The sequence below is a fragment of the Mustela lutreola genome, chromosome 8 (genome assembly GCF_030435805.1).
Source record: "Mustela lutreola isolate mMusLut2 chromosome 8, mMusLut2.pri, whole genome shotgun sequence".
NCBI classification, from domain to species: domain Eukaryota; kingdom Metazoa; phylum Chordata; class Mammalia; order Carnivora; family Mustelidae; genus Mustela; species Mustela lutreola.
In genome coordinates, this window is record NC_081297.1 from 142477213 (window position 1) to 142500080 (window position 22868).

Sequence of the window (22868 nt, forward strand, 5' to 3'; positions counted from 1 at the left end):
CCATTGAACCGACCAGGGTTGGTCCTGCCATGCCCATCGGCAACTCCAAAGACCACAGGAACATGAAATCCCCACTGCCTCCCTCCAGCCAGGCTGCCACCCACCCTGTGCAAACACACCCGAGCTCTACAGCAGAGCCAGCGCCACACCTCCTCCGCGGGGACACACAAAGCCTGCTGCTCCCGGGGCAGACCAGGGCAGTTTCGTGCTGCCCTTCCACCCCATGGGCTCCGGGCACTGAGCCACACAAGTGGGTGGGGGGTGGTAGGGGGAGGAGACCCTTAGCGAAGCCAGAGGCCAAGGGCAACATCTCTCAAAGAACATGAGGCCCCTGTGGCCACGGCGGCAGCAGCCGGGACCAGGAAGAAAACCAGAAGCAGACGTCACTGGAAAATAGTTTTTATTGAGATCCCACCAGCTACACAATCTGCTCCTGACATTAAGCTCCTTCTTCCTTTGCAATTCGGTCTTTCTTAAGTGGTCCCTGTGGAGAGAGGGCAGAGGGCAAGGTCAGAGGGAGGAAAGCAGCGAGGCACAAAGACTACCCTGCACCCCACTGGGATGAGAGACTGTGTGGGCTCTGTAGTCGGCACAAGCTCAGCCCCCCTCTCCTAGCCAGCCAGGCGGCTCACCATGAACGCTTTCTTCTCCTCCACCGTCTGGAATCGGCCATGGCCAAACTTGGAGGTGGTGTCGATGAACTTAAGGTCGATCTTCTCCAGGGCCCGCCGTTTGGTCTGCACCAGCAAGGACTACAGGCCAAAAGAGAAGGGTTAGTTACGAACAGCCGAGCCTTCCTCTGCCTCATCTTGGTTCACAGGCTGCCTCAGCAGAGGACCGGCAACCTCCATCAGCCCCTTCCGCAGCCCCTCCAGGCTGGCTGCTTCCCTAAGGATCTCGTCCTCCTGCCCCCCGAGCGAACAGCTGGAGCACGCCAGACAGGGAATTTCCTCTTCCCAGGACTTCAAAGCCATTGCTGGGGCGGCAAGCAGCCCCCTCTTCCTCTGCACTGCCCTCCACAAAGACCCGCCCTGACGCAGAGGGCCCCAGCCTCACCTTGCGGAGCGTAAGCACTCGCTTCTTGGTTCCCACCACACAGCCCTTCAGCATGACAAAGTCATTGGTCACTTCACCATAGTGGACAAAACCACCCTGGAAAAACAAAGGTCAGATCAGACCAGAGATCGCTCAGACGACACACACGAAAGACCCTTCAAGTTCAAGGTGGTCATCGCCACCTGATGACCACCAGGCTGTTCTCAGAAGGAAGGCAGCAAGGAATGTTTCCGCAGTGTGACTCGGGCGCTGTGCCCAGCGCTCATTCCAGAGCCTCATCACCGAACAGCTGGGCCTGAGACCCCACTTCTCACCTATCAGCCCCAACAACTGGACTAAAGACCCAGCATTTCCAAGCGACAGACAACCAGGTGCGGTCTACGCAGGGCAGTTAACAGACTCTGGAAACAGCCTCCATGTGTCAGCCAGGACCCAAAAGCACTAGGGTCCCAGCCCACAAGGGAGGCCTGGCACAAAATCCTGCCAGAGCCAAGAACTTGGAAGCTTGGAGAAGACGGCTCTCATTACTCACCAGGGGGTTGATGCTCTTGTCAGACAGATCGTAGTCGGTGGAGGCATTGTTCTTAATCAGCTTGCCGTCCTTGATGAGGTAGCCCTGGCCAATCTTGTAGATCTAAGAGGGGGAACAACCCTTCAACACTGGGAGGGCACAGTCATACATGGCCCTAGACGGCAGGCCAGCCAACGGGGGCAAATAAAACCTCAGCTCAGGGGAGGGCAGAGGGCTATGGATGGAAAGCAGCTACCAGTCCTACTGATGGGGTACCCCAGGCCAGGGACCAAAGGAAGCTGGCTGGGCCTGAGAAGCCTGCCACTTGGCTGAACCAGGGCAGAGGCCTCCCCCAAACTCCAATCCCAGGTCCCTCTGGGAGTCAGCTGAACCACAACCCACAACCTCCTTCGATGGCACCTTACAGATCATACCCCAAGATCCAAACCATGCCTGTCAGACCAGATGAGCACCTTGGATCCATACGCATTCCAGAAGCGCCCCCACCACAGTAGCCCCAACAGGAACCAGAAACCGCACTCCCCACAACAAGGGCTTGTGTCTCCCTTCCCCGCTTGTCTTCACAGGGGCCCCCTTGGCACCTCACCTTCTTGTTGATCTCCGTGCGGTGATGGTAGCCTTTCTGCCCAGCCCGAGCCACAGAGAAGGCCACGCGGGCAGGATGCCAAGCCCCAATACACGCAACCTTGCGCAGGCCCCGGTGGGTTTTGCGGGGTAGCTTCTTGGTGTGCCAGCGGCTGGTGACACCTGGAGAAGATGTGAGCTTGTCACAGGGGCGTCTGGCACTCGTGCCATCAGCCCCTTTCCTGCTGAATGCCTGATGGGAGTTTACTCATTTGTGGTACATGCACAGAACAGCATTTGACAGCCACTGAATCTGAGGAACGGGTGGGTTTAATGTCCTCTCCCCACTCCTATGTCCTCAGGCTGACCACCAGCCCAGACATAAAGAACAGGTTTTCTCAACCTGTAAAACAAGGTCTTGGAGAATCAGCCCTGAACTAGATAGGGACCATGTGCATTTCACCGCATCCATCAAGTTCCTCACCAGCACAGGCCCGCCCAACTTCCCAGAACCCTCTGCCTTCTGCAGTGGGCGCCAATGGGGAGGGTTCAGCCGGACAGTGAGGGATCTCCCCCACTCCTTTGTGCACTCCCCGCAACCTGACCACAGGGCTGTTATCAGAAGGCAGTGAAGCAAGTTTCTGGAATCTTAGGCCATGTGCCCAACGCTCATTCCACAGCCTCAAAGATCTGGCCCTGAAACCTCTGAGTTTTACAACCTGGGTCACTCTAAAGCTCACCTTTGTAGCCTTTGCCCTTGGTGACACCAATGACATCGATCATCTCGTCCTGCCCAAACACTTGGTTCACAGGCACCTGCTGCTCCAGCCTCTCCCGGGCCCAGTCCAGCTTCTCAGCCACTGTGCCTCCGTTCACCTGGATCTCCATGAGGTGGGCCTTCTTCTGGCGCAGAGGAAGCAGGCGCATCTAGGAGGGAATCAATACAGCTCAGATCCCGAGCTCCAAGCTCTCCTTCCATGGCAAGGGAACTCAGGGTGGGAAGTCTGGCAACTCTGACCCTCCTGTCTCCCTACTGGCAAAAATGAAAAGACTCTTTTCCGTGTCCTAACTCCCCACTGGGTACAAGTCCCCTTCTCAATTCTGATGCCAAAATTCACCATGAGCTGATCCTTTAACAGACATGTAAGGGCCACGCCAACACAAGCAGACTGGAAACAAATCCTAGGACCAAAAAGCCCCACATTCCTGATCATCAGGGTTTTGGCCGGTCCCTTTGGGGGTACTGCCTTGGTTTATCCTGGCCATCTACCTTAGCCTACTCACTGTCAATAAGGCATTTACGCTGTGGGAGAGTAGAACAGCAACCTCAGTCAAGGGCAAAAGCTGCAAAGATTAGGGCGAAAAAGAATTCAAGGCAAAACTTCATTAGAACAGCCCAGCACTGTCCTACAGAACTTTCTTCAGCTTCAGTAATGGGCTTACTACAAACGTGAGCCGATGGTCACAGCTAACCACAGGGAAATTGAATCTAACTAAGCAATCAACTAAAACCCTAGGATGGCGGCTCAGAACAACTGTACACAAGAGCAACTCTGACCAAGTCAAGAAAAGGCTCATTCAATTCACAGGAAGTCAGATTTAAGCACAAATGGCCAACATCTCACTACTGACTACTGTTTTCATTTAGGTAATTCACAGCATCTAAGACTCACCAGTTCCTTCCACTGCTTTTCCTAAAATAGGGCAGTTTCCTTAATACAAAGCCCATAGAAACAGGGCGCCCTCTGCTGGCAACAGATAAACCAACACCAGACTGGAGGCACTAGGCACTGCCTCCTCAGACCAACGATGGTCTTAACCTGGTCTTCCCCTGCCCCCAGAAACCAAGGGAAGTGCAGGTTCCCCACTAGGCTCGCTGGCCCATCCATTCAGACAAGTAACCGGAACCGGTTTTACCACCCCTCTAAAATCCTGAGACAAAGTCAGTTCGGGCTGAGGATTAACTCAGCAGGTAACTAGGTAAGCACCTGATAACGGGCAGTGGGGCAGTGGCCCACCTTTTGTGCCCCTCACTGAGTTCTCACCTGGGTGTGAGCGATGACCCGGATCACCTGGCAGTACTTCTTCATGCTGTTGAAGTCCTTCTCGAGTTGCTTTTTGCCATCATCATCCTGCCACTTCTTGCAGTACTTGGTGAAGGCCTTCTTCTTAGACTTATGCCTTCAGGAGCAGAGCAGAGTTGGGGAGGGGGCCGGGTGCAGGCCTTCATCACCCCTCCAGGGGGTGAGCGGAAGGCACACTGGCACCACTTGGGGATGGGGCTCATTGCCGGCTTCTAAGGAGCCTTTTCCACCGGCAAGCGGAGCCTGGATGGAGCTCATCGGGCAGAGCCGAGCGGAGCTGAGCAGAGGTCCACAAAATTAATGCAAGTCACAAGCATTCAAATACACACTAATTCTTGCTCCGGCTGAGCCATTAACCCAACCACACTCCCGGGCAGGACGGGGGGAGTCACACTGTTCTCTCAGGTTCTAATCAGACTCCCAATACTTCCTAGCAACTAAGAGAACACTGAATACTGAGTCCTCAGCCAGCACCAACTAGGATGAACATGAAGGTCCAGAGGTGCTCAAGGTGTGCCCTCAGAACTGTTTGTTCAGGAGGCAACAATTAAACCAGACACCAGAGCAGCTCTCCCCCAGCTACAGAGTACTACTCTCTTCCCTGCTAACCCAGAGTGCATGGCCTCCTTGTCCCTTACCAGTTCTTATAAAAGCGCCTTTTGCATTCATCACTAATGTGCTCAGCAAAGATGGTCTTAAAGGTACGGAGGCCTCGAGGGGTTTCCACGTAGCCCACGATGCCCACAACCACCATGGGTGGGGTCTCCACAATGGTCACAGCCTCCACAACTTCCTTCTTGTTCACCTCTGCCAAGAAGAGAGGGGTCAGACTTGAGTGGGATGGCTAGAATCCCCAACAAGGAACCACAATGTCTTGCAGAAATGTGAAATGCCCGTTTAGTTCAAGAGGACAACCTGCTTCGGTAACAGGCAGCTTTGCAGAAATGAGGCCCCTTATCAGCAGTCTGGACTCCCAGACCTGTCCTTACCACGCACTGTAATTCTAACTCAAAAAATACCAGGACTCTAATACACGCTTCAGTTCTCACCTATCATGAATCTTTCTAAAAGCAAATTCCTTGTTGCCTAGATAATACAAGTACGACATATAAAGGGATGTGCTAACAGATCTGAGCACAAGGTAGGTGTTCGATGTCTACATTAGAATGTACCGTTGGGGGGGGGGGCACCTGGGTAGCTCAGTGGGTTAAGCCTCTGCCTTTGGCTGGGCACATGATCCCAGGGTTCTGGGATGGAGCCCCATATTGGCAGGGAGCCGGCTTCCTCCTCTCTCTGCCTACTTGTGATCTGTCAAATAAATGAATAAAATCTTTAAAAAAGAAAAAAAAAGTACTTTAAAAAAGAAAAAAAAAGTACAGGAACCAGTGCTGTTTTACTGAGTAGTTTTTTTTTCTCCATTGCACTTCATAAACCAGAGACATGGGCAGCATTAAAGCTTTCAGGTTAAGGTACACAAATACTCATTAGAGCACTCTTTGACACTTTGGCCGGAATAATTTACTCAGGTAATGCCCTGACCTCGATACATTCCCCCCCCCCAACTAAAGCAGTAATGCCAGCCACCTGTAGCCTTCACTAGTCACCAATCCTAACGGAGACTTCCATTCTGTCAGGAGGCCAGCCTGCCCTCTTCTGACCGCAGTCCAGTCCACCCCACCCTCAGCTCCTCACCACCACCACGCCCAACCAGCGTGAAGGGGGCTGCCTGTACTCACTGGATCCTGGCCTGTCCACCTCCCGCACGATGTGAGTCATGCCGGCCTTGTAGCCCAGGAAGGCTGTGAGATGAACAGGCTTAGAAGAGTCATCCTTGGGGAAGCTCTTCACCTTCCCACGGTGCCGGCTGCTGCGTTTCCGAGGCAAGAACCCCAGGGACCCGTGTCTGGGAGCGGAGAATTTCCTGTGAGACTGCGAGAAAAGGGTCAACGTCAGCACTCAAGCTTGTCTTAAGGAGCTCACGTCGGATGACCGGCTTGCCTCAGTGGTGCAAGGGTCTGCCGCCACACGGCGTCCACACCAGAAACCCAGTAGCTCAGCCTACATGCTTACGTGCTGGGCTGGGTTCGGAGATGGGTCACTGACCCTTAATGCCTTGAACCTTTGCCTCAAAACCTCATTTTGTAACCAAAAAACCAGCCTCTCCTTTCTTCTCTAAACAGGACAAAAGCACACCAGGTGATGTCCTTAAAATGACCTCACAGGTGGCTGTCAAGGCCACATTAGCACAAAACGGGCGCAGGGACCAAGAACTGGGTAGCAAAGGCCACCACACCACAGGCTCCCCGGCTGGACGGACACCAGAAGGCCCCTAGAACTCGACAGAGCCAAATCAGAACCTGACAATCAGCACGGAGCCTCTGTCCGCCCGTCAGTGAGTTCATCATCTGTGGTTCCTGGGAACTCCAGAGGCCTTACGTGGGGCACCGACGTGCCACCCAGGTCAGCCCAGGCTTCCCCCCCGCCAACCCCGCGCTGGTTTCCGAGGTCAGCACAGGAAGGGCCTAGCGCCCCCACTCAAGCTCCCCCTGGCCCACGCGCTCGCGGACTCTCATCTAGATTAACACTGAATGGGTGAGCTCGAGACCCAGAAGTGATCAGTGCCTCGAAAATTTCCGGGCTCGGGACCTCCAAACCGGAGCCCGCCCCACCGGCCTTCGCCAGCCGACCCGCGGGCCCCAGGTCCCCGGCCTCCCGGATTTTCGGAAAATAGGCCTCGCTGGGGATCTCGCTAAGACCCCCGTGCTCTCGGAACAGGCTCCCGGCGCCCGCCGAGTTGAGATGGCGCCGATGGGCCACGGATTGAGCCGCACCGCCGCGCCAACAACGAGAAAAACACCCTAGTGACACACACCATTCCGCCGCCGAATCCTGCCGGTAGAGGTCGGAACTATCGCGACGAGCCATTTATAAAGCCCCACCTGGGCCCGCCCCTTCCGGCGTACGAGCGCGCGCCCGCGGTGGACGACGGGTCATGGGGCGGGATCGGGCCGTCATTTCCACGCATGCTCATCCTCGCCGAGCGATTGCTCTGAGCGGGACGTCACCTTTGGGGGCGGCGATTAGAGACTACGGCGAGCGACTGGGCTCAAACTTCGTACTCTGGCCAAGAATAGGGACGCGGTGGCTGGCTTGTGGGACTTCAGGTAGCTGCCAAAAGTGCTGGAAGACGCCGTTACGCTGAAGCTAAATAGCTGTGTCTTTTTTCATGTGAAATGCAGTCACCTCCAGGATTGAATAACCCAGCTGCGGGTTTCAGTTACAACGCGTCTTCGCACGTGGTGTCCCATTTCCGTCCCACTCAGTAAATCCGCGGTGTTGCCATTTGTCGGGCACGCCGGATTGGGACGAGTTGCCCCGCTGCCACCTGCGCAGAGTTGGAGAGAAAAGACCGAAAGCCTGGTTTCCTGGCTCCCGATCCAGAGCCGCTTCCACGATCAACTTGCCGTTAATGCATTGTTTTCGGACGTGCCGTCCCTCAAGCCTCATTTCAAACACTTCTCCCGGTGTCCAGCTGCTGTGGCCGGGCTTCTGGCTAGCTGCCCAACCTCGAAGCCTGGCCCTTCTGCCTCGGGGACCCTCGCTGATCTCTGCTTACACCCCTACCTCCCACCTCCGTGACCCAGGAGGCTCCTAAGTGCTCTCCCTGCCTCCAGGCTTGCCTCCCCAAATCTTTTTAAGAATCAAATGTCCGGGGCACCTGGGTGGCTCAGTGGGTTAAGCCGCTGCCTTCGGCTCAGGTCATGATCTCAGAGTCCTGGGATCGAGCCCCGCATCTGGCTCTCTGCTCAGCAGGGAGCGTGCTTCTTCCCCCCTCTCTGCCTGCTTGTGATCTCTGTCTGTCAAATAAATAAATAAAATCTTAAAAAAAAAAAAAAAAAATCAAATGTCCTGGGCGCCTGGTCGCTCAATGAGTTAAGCCTCTGCCTTCGGCTCAGGTTATGATCTCAGGGTCGTGGGATCAGGCTCTCAGCAGGGAGCCTGCTTCCCCTCCCCCCCCCCATCTCTGCTTGCCTCTCTGCCTATTTGTGATCTCTCTGTGAAATAAGTAAATAAAATCTTAAAAAAAAAAAAAAAGGAATCAAATATCCTGTTACTTCCTATGAAAGTAACCCCCTCACTGAAAAGACCAAGGAGGTCGCAAGTCATTCACATTAAAAATTCTTTTTTTTTTTTTTTAAAGATTTTATTTATTTATTTGACAGAGAGAAATCACAAGTAGATGGAGAGGCAGGCAGAGAGAGAGAGAGAGGGAAGCAGGCTCCCCGCTGAGCAGAGAGTCCAATGCGGGACTCGATCCCAGGACCCTGAGATCATGACCTGAGCCGAAGGCAGCGGCTTAACCCACTGAGCCACCCAGGCGCCCCACATTAAAAATTCTTACTGGGAGGGACGCCTGGGTGGCTCAGTTGATTAAGCAGCTGCCTTCCGCTGGGGTCCTGATCCCAGCGTCCTGGAATGGAGTCCCACATCGGGCTCCTTGCTCAGCAGGGAGCCTGCTTCTCCCTCTGCCTCTGCCTGCCTGTGCTTGCTTTCTCGCTCTCCCTCTCTCTGATAAATAAATAAAATCTTTAAAAAAAAAAAAAAAAAAAGAGAGAGAGAAAGAAAGAAATTCTTACTGAAGGACTGCTGGGTGCTGGGTGCTGGGTGCTGGTTCCTTGGGATTAGGCATTAACTCCCGTGGCTGCCACCCAAGGCTCTATTTTAACTGGCTACTCCTCCACTGTTTTTCCTGTGTGAGGGCACCCACATTCTTTCCCATATATCACTTTGCACCTCCATTCCACCCAGTCCTGTTGTTTGATTCTGGGCCCGGCCATTGCTCCCACCATTGTTTTAAAAAAAATTCTTTTAATCTTCCCACCATCCCTTGAGGGGCAGCGCTGATGGGTCCTCAGTCCCTTACTGGAAATCTTTGGGGCCAGATGTGTTTCCAAACTCAGTGTTTTTCATGTTTTAAATAAATCATGCAATATGGTGCACACACTTATGTAATCCTCCCCAAACTCTTTAATGAAACACATTAATTCTGTTAAATATATATATATATATTCTCATGGAGTGAGATAAATATAAACGTCTTCACATCAGTGCCAGGCTGACTTTGCTGCCTAAAGAGTTCAGATCAGTTTGATTTTTGCTATCAAATGATTTAAGTTTTTAATTTCAGAATTGCAGACAAGGGATTATGGCCCATACTGTCTGTCCCCTCTTACAGAGAAAACAAACCCTCAGACCAAGAGGAAATAATTTGACAAAAGTCACACAATCAGTGAAGGACAGAGCTGACTCTAGCTTGGATATTCAACTCGGATTTGGTGTTCAGTAACCACCCTGCCCCCAAGAAACGCTTCTGGGGTCCCAAGTCATTCACTCAGTAAGAAATTCTTTGGGTGCCTGGGTGGCTCAGTGGGTTAAAGCCTCTGCCTTCGGCTCAGGTCATGATCCCAGGGTTCTGGGATCAAGCCCCGCATCTGGCTCTCTGCTCAGCGGGGAGCCTGCTTCCTCCTCTCTCCCTGCCTGCCTCTCTGCCTACTTGTGATCTCTGCCTGTCAAATAAATAAATAAAATCTTTTAAAAAAAAAAAAAAGAAAGAAAGAAAGAAAGAAAGAAATTCTTACTGAAGGCCTGCTCTGTGCTGGCTTCTGCACCAGGCTGTGGGAGTATAGAGAAGAACAAGACAGCCACTATCACCCACCAAATAAGACTATTTAAAACCAGGAAGAGAGTTTTTAAAAGTTTCACAATGTCACTGAAGGTGCTAGCCAAAATATTCTAAGAGAAACTCCCTCTTTACCATCCAGAGAAAAAAGAGCAGGGCCGCTTAGGTGGCTCAGTCGATTAAGCATCTGACTTGGGCTCAGGTCATGATCGTAGGGTCCTAGGATTGAGCCCCACAACAGGCTTCGTGCTCAACAGGAGTCTGCTTGAGATTCTCTCTCCTTTCCCTCCACCCCATCCCAGTTTTTGCACACTTGCTCTCCCTCTCTCTAAAATATATACATAAAATCTTTTTTAAAAATTAAAAAATAGGGGCGCCTGGGTGGCTCAGTGGGTTAAGCCTCTGCCTTCATCTCAGGTCACGATCTGGGGGTCCTGGGATCGAGCCCTGCATTGGGTTCTCTGCTCAGCGGGGAGCCTGCTTCCTCCTCTCTCCCTGCCTGCTGCTCTGCCTGCTTATGATCTCTCTCTCTGTCAAACAAATAAATAAAATCTTTTTTAAAAAATTAAAAAATAAAATGGAACTTCTAGTAAGGAGCAGAAAAGGGTCACAGGCTTTGCTCAAATACCTAAAGGGCAGATGTTCTCTACAGCAAGACAAAACCCAAGGTGTAGAAGGTTAGGAGGACGTGAGGAGGAGCTGAATGGGGATGACATGAGGATGTTTCAACGTTCATCTCTCTCACTAGACTGGAAGCTTCTTGTAAGCAGAGACCATGTCCTGTTCCCGTGTGCTCAGCATCCAGTGCAGGGCCTAGCACAGAGGTTGGGGTCACATTTGTCAGATAAAGGCATGAACACTAGGGACCCAAACTAGAACTCCACAGTTTCACTTTCAAAGGCTGCCTCCCTTGTCCTTCTGAAGCAATAATGCCCCCTCTCTGACACGAATTCACATCTTGATCTTTTGTGCTGTCATTGACTGCAAAACCACCTGGCCCAGATGACAAGAGTACTGGGGCCAGAGGATCAGTTAAGGTGAGCTTGTGGCAGGAGTGCAGCCCAGTGCCCCTGGGCCAGGAGCCTGGGCCGGAGCCTCTGGGTCATGAAAGCCTCCCATCCCTGCTCCCCCACCACTAGCTGCCGGGACGATGCCCCCACAGAATGGGAACTGCCTGGCCAGGGGTGCATGGCAGCTCCTATTCCTGCTCCTGTGTGGCCCAGGCCTGGTGAAATTCTCTGCCCCTCTGTTGGGGCTGCAGGCGGCCATAGCAAATATGGCCTCCCACTGCCTCTCAGTCTACATACGGGGCCTCTGTATCCTGTGGTGCAGCAGCCTGCAGGTGGGCAGGGGGATCCCCCTCATCCTGGCAGGGAAGCTGTGCACAGAGGCGCTGCTGCCCATCCAGCGGGTCTTGTGGCAGCCACTGACCATCGCGTGGGGCCGGGGCCTGCAGCAGCTTGCCACCCCGAGGCATGGAGCCCACCACTGCGTCCTGCAGCAGCTGTGGCCCTTGAAGTGGGAGGCAAGCCTAGTCTTGCTCTCCATGGCCCAGTGGGCATACCACAGCCTGGCTGTCTTCCACCATGAACACAGCAAGGCCGTGGAGCTGCTGCTGCAAGCTGCCCTACAGCAGGTGGCTGTGTCCCTGCTACTCCGCTGCCTGGATAGGCTGTGGGCAGCCATGCGATGGGCGGCCAGGACTATGTGGGGCAGAGGTCTGCAACCCCCAGAGTGGGCCAGGCTGTGCTGCGCAGACTCCAAAGACCTGGACACAGTCACCACCAGCCTCCCAGTCACCACCACCCCTTTTAGCTGACACTTCCCTGGACCGAGCTCAGTTGCCCTGAGCAGGGTCACCCCAGCCTCCATCAGCCGGTGCCTTGTGGCTGGGGATAAGGATGCCAACGAGCAAGAAGGAGGTTGGGGCTGTGTGGCCACCGAGGTGCCCATCAGCATCAGGTTCCAGAGAAGCAGCACAAACAAGATGACCTTCAGGGGTTCATCCAAGCAGGCCCTCGCTCTGCAAGTCAAGGTCACCTGTATTCTCATCATCCTTCTCTATATCTATGCTGCATCTCTCTTCGTGCAGATCTTAAAATAAATGATCAGGTGCCAGCCAGCCTCTCGTACATCCTCAGCTTTGCTTTGTCCATGAGAGATTGGATGGTACCAGGTCTGTCCACCTAGGTCTCTGCTGTGCTGGGGGCAAGGGTCGGTGAAGCCACATGCATTCCCAGGACTAGGTTCGGGGACCCAGTCTCAGCTCCGTTACCACTGTGTGTCTCTGGGGAGGTTCCTTTATCTTTCTTAGCTTCAGCTTCCTTTTTTGTAAAATGTAGATAATCGGACACCAGGGAGAGGGATTACATACAATTGTGCCATCTGTAAATTGCAGAGTGCTCTTCCTTCTGTACTTAACCCCCAGAGAGTGTATAAGACCTCCTTGGAGAACACGCTCATATTCTATTAAAGGATATAAAAAGAAAACCCAAATAACAGAGGGACATTCTGAATTCATGGATCAACCAGCCTGATGTCTTAAAAGTGTCGACTGTCTCCAAACTAATCTATAAAGTCATTAGGAGTCCAACCAAAATCCCAAGGGACTGTGGCAAGGCATAATGGGAACCTGATTCTAAGATGTATAGAGAAAATCAAGATCCTTGAAAATTTAAGGCATTTTTGGAAAAATGGAACCAAGATGGGGACTTATTCTGCCAAATATTAAGACCTATGTGTTACAAAAGCACAGCAGTAAAAACAGGAAAACAGGCAGGAAAAACAGGCAGGTGAATGTCTGTAGAACCCTGAAGTTGTCTACAAATGGAAACTTAATACAGGAAGAAAAGGGACATCCCAAAGCAGTGTGAGAGCATGGCCTCATTAGCGGATGGGGTTGGAGAAATTGGTTGACAATGTGAAAAAATGAATACGTGTGGGTCCTGTAGTGAGTTGAAGGTGTTCCCTAAAGACATGTCCACCCAGAACCTGTCAATGTCACCTTATTTGCAAAAAGTCCTTTGCAAAGGATTCTTTGAACCCAGGGTCTTCAGACTAGATCATCCTGTAGTATAAACCCAATGACGAGTATTTTTATAAGAGCAACTAAGGGATGGAGAAACACAGAGAAGGCCATGTGAAGAGGGACACAGATTAGCCAAGGCATGCCAAGGATTGCCAGCAGCCACTGGGAGCTGGGAGAGAAGCATGAAGAGTTTCTTCCTCAGAGCCTCCAGAAGGAGCCAACCCTGCCAGCAACACCCTGATTTCAGAATTCTCCAGAACAGTGAGAGAGAAAAATCTCTGTTGTTTGAAGCCACCAAGCTTTTGGCAATTGTCTACAGCAGCCACAAGAAATGAATACAGATCCTTACTCCGTGTCTCAGCCCTGTACCTAAGGTCCAAAAACATTTGAAATGCTATATCAATGCAAATTGGTACTATCCTATTATTACAAGAATCCCTATGTGTCCAATGAGTTTAGTATCCTTTGGGAAGTAATCTTAGAGGCCCTTTATTGAGGACAGAGCAATATCGGGCAGAGCAATCTTCTATTTCATTCAATCATCCAATCAACACTTTTAAGAAAGCACTCTTTTATCAGCGCCATTTTGTAGCGAAAGAAATTGTCTCTGGCATCTGGGTAGCTCAGTGGGTTAAGCCTCTGCTTTCGGCTCAGGTCATGATCTCAGGGTGCTCGGATGGAGCCTGGCATCCCATCAGTCTCTCTGCTCAGTGGGGAGTCTGCTTCCCGCCCTGCCCCCCGCCGCCTCTCTGCCTGCTTGTGATCTCTCTCTCTGTTCAAGAAATAAATAAAATCTTGAAAAAGAAAAGAAAAAAGAAAAAGAAAAGAAATTGTCTCAAAAGAATTTAGTAACTTCCTGAGGTCACACAGCAGAATTCATGCCTTCAACCACTAGCCCTCACATCCCTGCTGAGAATGAGCTCTTTCCAGGGTTTTAACTCCTTTCCTGCCCGCACTAGCACGGAGATGGCAGGAAGACAGGCTCTACTGAATTCCCTACTCTGTCTCCAGGCCAGGAGCAAGCACAGATCCCATGAGTGACATCAGATGCCAGGGTCCCCTTTTAGACTTTTGCCCGCGCTATCCCCATCTGTTTGCTGTTCACAGAGACTGTTTGCCTCCTCAGTCCTCAACCCACAAGTCAAGGCAACAGTCCCCTCCTGCCTGGATTGCTGAACCAGCCTCCAGGAGCATCCTTTCGTCCCCCATCCTGGCCCCGATATCTGTTCTCTGCCTGGCAGTGGGGTAAGATCTCTCACACCATGAATCAGACCAACTCATTCCACTGATTAAGACCCTTCAATGGTTTCCCATAGTATGAGATCTGAGGGGAGGGACTACGACCATGATCCGGCACATCCCTGGGTCCCCCAGGGAGCCCCCCATGAAGACCCCTCCCATTCCCCATGTGGTCCCCCCTTCGACAGAGCCTTGGCACCTGCTTATCTCCCCGCCCGGAACACGGGTTGATTTCTACTTATTCTTGTTAAAGCATAAATGTTAAGAGAGGATAAAATCACAACTCTTGTACAGATACAAAATGAACATATGTCAAAGATTTTATTTAGCTCATTAATTAATGAGAGAACTAGACAGATGCCACACTGGTTCAAAGGAAAAGATGCAGAACCACACATTTAAATGGAGCAAAGGAATGTCAAAATGAATTTAAACAAGTAGATATCAGACTGGCTTTTTCTGTTGGGGAGGAATGTGTCCTTCCACCAGAGACAATTTATTTGTATTTGGATAGATTAGGGTTGTTTGCATGGCTACACTTTATCTACAATCCACAAAGCAGTAAAACAGTTTAAGGGCAAAGAGGAATCTTTTAAACTACGCCCAACTAGATAATCCCCAAGGTTCCAGCACGTGGGCAAAAAGAGAGCTCTTCTCCTTCTTCCAAAATCTTCCCCTCTTCAGATTGTACCTTATATGTTACCACTTGGGAAGTCTTCCCCAGTCGCATCATAGTACAAACTGGTCTCACTCCCCTCCTCAGGACTTATGCCCCATTGTGGAATGTATGTATGTATGTATGTATGTATGTATGCTTTATGCCCAACATGAGAACTCCCAACCTGGAAACCAAGAGTCACTAAGAGTCTCATGCTCTACTGACTGAGCCACCAAGGCATGCACCACCCCCCACCATTGTGGATTTTAAATTGTCAATGTCCATTGCTTTATTTTTTTTTTTAAAGATTTTATTTATTTATTTGACAGAGAGAGATCACAAGTAGGCAGAGAGGCAGGCAGAGAGAGAGGAGGAAGCAGGCTCCCCGCTGAGCAGAGTGCCCGATGCGGGACTTGATCCCAGCACCCTGAGATCATGACCTGAGCCGAAGGCAGCGGCTTAACCCACTGAGCCACCCAGGCGCCCCTGTCCATTGCTTTAAAGAAGGGACATCTATCTCTGGTTTACATAGTGCCAACCACATATGTGGGTTTCATAAATATTTGTGGGTGAAGGTAAGGGTGAGCCTGCTTGTTTGGGGGGATATGTAAATATTGTCAATGGAGCCTCAGGTTTGGACCTTCTGGATCCCTCTAAACAAAATGTGTTTCTCTTCCCTGGGGGAATGTGAAGATGAGAAGCCCGTCCTCCCAGGAGCAAAGGTGCAATTCTGTGCCCTGAACTTCACGTCTCTGGGAAACTTTTCCTCTTCCTGTCCATGCCAACACCAGGCCCAGAACCCCCAGCATTTTCCTAGTTTGACCGACTGACCTAATAGCCACCTGAGCCTTTGTTTCCTTGGTCAAGGGTTCATTCATTCATTCATTCATTGACCGACTGACCTAATAGCCACCTGAGCCTTTGTTTCCTTGGTCAAGGGTTCATTCATTCATTCATTCATTCATTCATTCATTCGGTAAATGTGTAGGATTGCCTGCTCCATGCCAGATTCTGTTATGCTGATGCAAATCAAACAAACCTTTTAAAATCTCTAAGACTCAGAATTTTATTTGAGCCCAAGGTAGGACAGGTACCGGGGAAACAGGCTTTTCACAAGGAAGAAAATGTTTCAGAGAATGAACAGTTATTGCAGGGTTATATACTTTCTTATATCTTGTAAAAGCTCAAAAGATTATAGGTTAGCCTGTCGTTAGGAATCACAGGTTTTATCAGAAAAGAATGCAGGGAGTAGGAGCATTGATCAATATCTCAAAGACAAGATGGTTTTCCCTCAGGCGACTCATTCACCACGCGGCTGTCCAACGCATGTGTGGCGAGCCTGAAATCGGGCTTCTGGTTTGAACAAAGTTTATATACAGTCATGATGGCTTGAAAGGAAATCTAAATGGCTTCCCTCATATCTCAGGCCTTCAGAGAGTTTTTCCTCTCAACAGTTATAGTCATGACATATAATTTATTCTATAATTATAATATCCATTATCTCAGTCAATCCTCAAACAAATCACCAGGCAGCTCCCTAGAATGTGAACTCATGAAGACTGGATCTGCTACTGGTCCGCCAGAGCACCCTTTAAACAGCAAGGCCCTAAACACACCTTATTAACCACCCATTATGTGGCCCAGATCAATGAGGCTCTGACAGATTGAGAGTCCCAAAGCTGGCAGATGTTGGAGGGGTTTCAGGGACAGAGTAAAGAGGAGGTTCATCAGTGTGGGCCGTGCCTTAGAATCACCCCAGGGAGAGTTCAGAAATTCTGCCTCCCAGGCTGAATCTCAGAACTGTTAAAAAGAAAACCACAAATCCAAAATGGCATCCTAAGTCACGTCACCAAACTTGGGTTTAATACCTAAGCTAATGCAGTTTCAACATCCCCCAGAAATGCAGTCTTCACTGGTCAGGGATTTTTCTGATTAGCACCAATGAGGTAATCTATGAAATGGGCCCTCTCCATTCCGCAAAGGAAGAAGAGGTCATCCATCCAATAAGACCTCTGCCCTTCCAACTAAAGGAAGATGATCTTTCCTGGAACAATCCTTCCATTTCTTTTGCTAATAACTTCCTTGACTTGTCCCCCTTCCTATAAAAACCTTCTACTTCGTACAGCTCCTTGGAGCTCCCTTCTGCTTGCTAGATGGTATGCTGCCTGTTTCATGAATTATTTCAAAAAACCAATCAGATCTTCAAATTTACTCGGCTGAATTTTTTTTTTTTAACACAACAAATTGCAGTTTCTGGGGGTGAAACCCAGACATTAGACATTTTGAAAAGGCGCCAGAGGACTCTAAAATGTAGCCAAAATTGAGAGCTAAACAAGACTAAAGATTTCTGTATGATAGTCGAATTGGTTGGTTTCAACGTTCACCCATCCAACCAACCTCTTCTAGAGTTGTAAAGTGTGCCAGGTTCTGCCCTGGGATTGGAGGTTTGGAAATGAATCTGTTTGGTGTTCATTCAGGTTACCCGAAAGGTGGGAGAGGGCTGGAGATGGAAGATGAGTGTCTTCTAGAAGGAGGCAGCTCTCCTCTGAGGGGAGAAGGTTTCTGTGGCCTGCCTTACAGGATCCTGGGCTGGGTGACTTCTGCTGCAGTAGGTCTCTCAGGACCTAAGGTGACCCTGGTATTCTTCTTGGGCACAGAATCTCCTGAAAAATAATAAATACATGTTAGTCATGACCCACATTATCTGACATTTAAATCCCACAGTCATTCATTCACTGAGCATTTACTGTGCACCTGTTGTTTGCAGGACTCTCTGTTCCAGGCATTTGGGATACATCAGTGAATGAAACAATGTTTCCTGCCCACTGGGAGCTTATATTCTAGCTTCAGTGATAAAAAAAAACAAAAACAAAAACAAAAAACAGCATGGAAGAGAGGCTGGCACAGAAAATAGACCAAAGGAAATAAAGAAAGAGCACAAGGGGTGCCTAGGTGGCCCAGTGGGTTAAAGCTTCTGTCTTCGGCTCAGGTCATGATCCCAGGGTCCTGGAATCAAGCCCCACATCTGGCTCTCTGCTCGACAGGGACCCTGCTTCCCTTCCTCTCTCTGCCTGCCTCTCTGCCTACTTGTAGTCACTGTCTGCCAAATAAATAAATAAAATCTTTAAAAAATAAAAATTAAAAATGATAAAAATTTTAAAAAGAAAGGAAAAACGTGCCTAAACTTCTTTGCTGCCTGACGAAGGACTTCCTGAAAAAAGCCACCATAGATCTTCAGTCTGGGTGACTCACAGCCAGAAAGGAGACTAACCATCGTCACCTGAATAATTGCGTAAACAAACTTGATCCTAAACTGTCACACCTTCTATACACTCTTCCATGGAAGCCCTTTCTCCCTGCTCCCTATTCCCTTATCAAGTGGGTATGGAAACACTTATCTTCCTTTTCTTTTCTTTTTTCTTTTAGGATTTTTATTTATTTATTTGACAAAGAGGCACATAGCGAAAGAGGGAACAGAATTAGGGGGAGTGGGAGAGGGAGAAGCAGGCTTCCCACTGAGCAGGGAGCCGATATGGGGCTCGGCGTGGGGCTCGATCCCGGGACTCTGGGATCATGACCTGAGCCAAAGGCAGACGCTTAACCAACTGAGCCAACCAGGCACCCCTTTCTTTTCTTTTAATACAGTGGTTCTTGAAGCAAAAGAGAACAGTGGAAATAGAGCAGGGGTTGGAGATGGCTCCAGTGCCCATCGCCCTCCAGATGGGTAATAAAATGTGGCCATGTGCACAATGAGACACTGGGCACTATGGGGAAAGAACAGATCAGATGCTCCTACCATAAGTGGATAAGCCTTACCACCATTAGCTTGAGTTGAGAAAGGGAAGAAACAGCAATATTTACGGCCCGATGCCATTGACTATTTAAAAACATAAACAGGGGCACCTGCCTGGCTCAGTCAGAGGAGCATGTGACTCTTGACCTCAGGGTCATGAGTTTGAGCCCCACATCAGGTGGAAAGATCACTTAAATACATTTTTTTTTTTTTTTGAGAGAGAGAGAGAGAGAGAGTACATGAGCAAGGGAGATGGGGCAGAGGGAGAAGGAGAGAATCCTAAGAATACACTGGGCTGGATTTCATGACCTTGACATCAGGACGTAAGTCGAAATTAAGAGTTAGATGGTCAATGGACTGAGCCACACAGACACCCTGAGAGATTACTTAAATAAATAAATAAATTTATTTATTTTTTAAAGTAAACATATTTTAAAAAATAAAAACACAAAGAGTAAGGCATATGTAATTAATTTACAATGGTGGTTGCACATTCGGAGAGATCTACCAGCAATGGGCAGCAGAATCACGTGGGGAACTTGGTAGAAAAACAAGCATGCAGGCCCCACCCGTCGTCACTCTGGACCTCCATGCTCTTTCTGAGGGCTCCCTGGGACACTGAGGCACACCAGCTGAGGGAAACTCTGCTTTGAAAACGGTCATGAGGAGGGTCCTGGGAATGAGGGGCTAGGGAGAGGGAAAGGAGATAAGAGAGGAAACAAGAGAAAAGGAGACAAGAGAGGGTGTTTGTGGGCATCTGGGTGGCTCAGGGGGTTAAAGCCTTTGCCTTCGGCTTGGGTCATGATCCCAGGGTCCTGGGATCAAGCCCCGCATCAGGCTCTCTGCTCAGCAGGGAGCCTGCTTCCCTTCCTCTCTCTCTGCCTGCCTCTCTGCCTACTTGTGATCTCTGTCTGTCAAATAAATAAATAACATATTTTTAAAAAAGAGAGAGAGGGTGTTTGACCCCCTCTGGAGATCATAATGTGTTCCAAGCTGAGGAGACCGATAAACTCAGCCATTTGCACTTGAGGTGCACAAACAATAATTAATATTATCATGATAGGGGCACCAGGGTGATTCAGTCAGTTAGGCATCTGCCTTTGGCTCAGGTCATGATCCCAATGTCCTCGGTTCAAACCCCATGTCGGGCTTCCTGCTCAGCAGGCAGCCTGCTTCTCTCTCCCCTCTGCTCCCTCCATGTCCCACTCATGCTGGAGTACTCCTTCTCTCTCAAATAAATAAAATGTATGTATATTTCAGATTTTTAGATTTAGATTTTATATATATATATTTTTTAGATTTAGATACATATATCACTTATATATATTTATATATACATAACACATATATATATATATATATCGCAATGATAATTCTTTTTCCTTCTATCTGCCTTTCTAGGTTCTCATCTGGATCTCTGTAAGAAATGACAAATTAACAGGAGAAAACAAACAGAAGTCTGTTAACACTGTGTATTTCATACATACATGGGGGAAATCCGGGGATGAGGAGCTCAAAGGGGTGGCTAAAACTTGGGCTTATTTGGCAGCTTCCGCAAACAACACATTTGTAGAGAATGACAGGGCAAACATGACAAAATGACAGACCCATTTTAGACTTCCAAGGATGGCAAACTGTGGGAAAGTAAATAGATGGGGGAAAACTAACAGAATGCATTTGTTTTCAGACTCCTCTGGTGCTGCCACTGGGCTTCTTAGAGTCTAGAGTGGTCTCCAGTAAAGGAAAATGTAAACCCTAGAAAGGGAGGAAGGAAAGAGAGTTTTTCCTACACTTGCTACTTTTTAATTGCCTCCAGCTCAAAATAATTCTTATGTCAAAGAAGCATATTTTGGGGTGTCATATTCTGGTTTCCTTCAATGATATTTCTGTACAGTGAAATAGTTTGCAGTCTGTGAACCAGAATTAGGTAGGTCTATATATAGCGACATGAAAAGACTTTCAAGACACATCGGCAAGTATAAAAAGCAAGTCACGGAACAACACAAATGCTATAATCCTATTTATTTAAAAATCAGATGCGTGTCCACACATGCAAAATGAGTAAATTCATAGACAGTCAACCAGAAGGTGGCTGAAACTGTGGGTACTTTTGAGGAGTGCAGGGGGCCTGAGGGGTAGGTATGAAGGCGGTTTTCCCAGATGGTTCTCTATAGCCTGCTGGATTCTTCACAAGAATGTACTCATTGTTAATTACTTGGGCAATTTTTTAAAATAAAAATCAAAGTGAACTTCTGAGAAGAAACAAAATGGGAATCATCTGGACTTTTTCAAAATATAGATACCACCCTGGGGCCTGCTGGATCAGAAGCTGGGGGAAAGGGAAGCACAGCCAGCCCAGAAAAGAACCCCAGGTAATTCTGACGGGCACAACCCCTTAAGCACCACTCAGCCAGGGAAAGTTTGGGTAAATCACTTGAACTTGAGATCCAAGTAATTGTAAAAGTTTTCTCTGTGCCCCCAAAAGCTCTTCTGGGACATGACAAAGCTCATGTTGGAAGGCTTCGAGCAAATCTCTTTCCATCTCTGGGTCTGAGTCTCTCCTTTTTGAAAATGAGGAGGTTGGACCAAAATCTCTTTAACAGATAGTCCCAGGTCCCTTCCACTCACTGTTTAGGATTCAAGGTGGGCTGTGGTTCTAATCCAACCAACCAAGACCTACTACTGCCTTGTTAAAGACAAAACACCAGGGACGCTTGGGTAGCTCAGTCCATTAAGCGTCTGCTTCTGGCTCAGGTTATGATCTCAGGGTCCTGGATCAAGTCCCGCATAGGGTTCCTTACTTAGTGGGGAGCCTGCTTCTTCCTCTGCCTACCACCCCCCCCACCACCATGCACACTGCTTGTACTTTCACTCTCTTTTTGGCAAATAAATAAATAAAATCTTTTTAAAATTAAAAAAAAAAAAAAAAAAAAAACATCAGATAACTGTCCTGCTAATGAATACAGAATAAAAGAAGAAAATCAGGGGCGCCTGGGTGGCTTAGTGGGTTAAAGCCTCTGCCTTTGGCTCAGGTCATAATCCCAGCATACTGGGATTGAACTCCACATTGGGCTCTCTGATCAGCAGGGAGCCTGCTTCCTCCTCTTTCTCTCTCTGCCTGCCTGTGATCTCTGTCATGATCTGTAGATCTCTGTGATCTACTTGTGATCTCTGTCAAATAAATGAATTAAATAATAAAAAAAAAAAAAAAGAAAAAGTAGGGGCACCTGGGTGGCTCAGTGGGTTAAAGCCTCTGCCTTCGGCTCAGGTCTGATCCCAGGGTCTGGGATCGAGCCCCACATTGGGCTCTCTGCTTGGCAGGGAGCCTGCTCCCCCACCCCCACCCTGCCTGCCTGTCTGCCTACTTGTGATCTCTGTCGAATAAAGAATTAAAATCTTTAAAATTTAAAATCTTTTAAAATTTAAAATCTAAAAAAAAAAAAAAGTAGAAAATCCCTCCTTTGTCATCCCTAATTGAGTCAGGCAAAGATTTCCAAGAGATGTTAAAAACATTGGATGAAATATAGTTAGAAAACAGTATAGTCGTGTATCACATACAGATTACTAACTAATTCTGAAGGGAAAGTGTGCTTCAACAGTGGGGAGACTCCTTCAAGCAAGCAGCAACACTCAGAGTGGGACAGCCTGGCGTGGTGCCCCTCCCCATGGTGTACTCACTAAAGTGTATGACATCATCTGTGAACTAAGGTCCAAATATTCACTGTAAGTGCAATCGTGAGAAAACAGACCCATCAGGCCTCTCTGGCCCCCACTTTCACCCTGTCTCTCCTCCAACTGTCCCTTTCAACCCCTCTTGATTTACTACGACTCCCACAGCTGGGTTTCCACCTGATCCAGGGGTGATAGTATAATTACAGCATAAAGCAGGAGGGGGCAGGGAGAGTTCATTTTCCATGGCATTAGTCAGGGTTCTCCAGAGAAACACAACCAGCAGAACCAATCATGTGTGTGTGTGATACATATGTAGGATATCTTAAGGAATTAGTTCATGTCACTGTAGCAGTTAATAAGTCTGAAATCCTTAGGGCTTGCCAACAGGTGAAACTCAGGCAAGAGTTGATGTTCCAGTCTTGGGTACAAAATCTGCAGGGCAGGCCGGCAGACTGGAACCTCCGAAAGGAGTTAATGTTGGAGTCTGGAGTCCACATTCTCTCCATTATGGGAGGATTCTTTTCCGACTTAAGGTCTTCAACTGATCAGGTGAGGTTCACCC

At 49.1% G+C, this 22868-nt stretch overlaps 1 protein-coding gene and 3 non-coding genes across 4 annotated transcripts; all 4 read right to left on the bottom strand.

The window, feature by feature from the left end:
* Positions 1-383: 383 nt before the first annotated feature.
* Positions 384-7209, bottom strand: RPL3 (ribosomal protein L3). Its single transcript, XM_059187015.1, has 10 exons — positions 7109-7209; positions 5973-6165; positions 4875-5043; positions 4198-4333; positions 2893-3079; positions 2175-2335; positions 1589-1690; positions 1057-1152; positions 633-752; positions 384-484 (listed from the first exon to the last, which is right to left on the bottom strand). The coding sequence occupies exons 1-10, from the start codon at positions 7109-7111 to the stop codon at positions 440-442; spliced, it is 1212 nt and encodes a 403-aa protein (XP_059042998.1). The 5' UTR covers positions 7112-7209; the 3' UTR covers positions 384-439.
* On the bottom strand, positions 1253-1346 carry LOC131840079 (small nucleolar RNA U83B). Its single transcript, XR_009357189.1, has one exon. It is a non-coding gene; the product is annotated as a small nucleolar RNA U83B (small nucleolar RNA).
* LOC131840084 (small nucleolar RNA U82P) lies at positions 4334-4388 on the bottom strand. Its single transcript, XR_009357194.1, has one exon. It is a non-coding gene; the product is annotated as a small nucleolar RNA U82P (small nucleolar RNA).
* Positions 6583-6646, bottom strand: LOC131840064 (small nucleolar RNA SNORD43). The gene has a single exon (XR_009357175.1). It is a non-coding gene; the product is annotated as a small nucleolar RNA SNORD43 (small nucleolar RNA).
* Positions 7210-22868: the final 15659 nt, after the last annotated feature.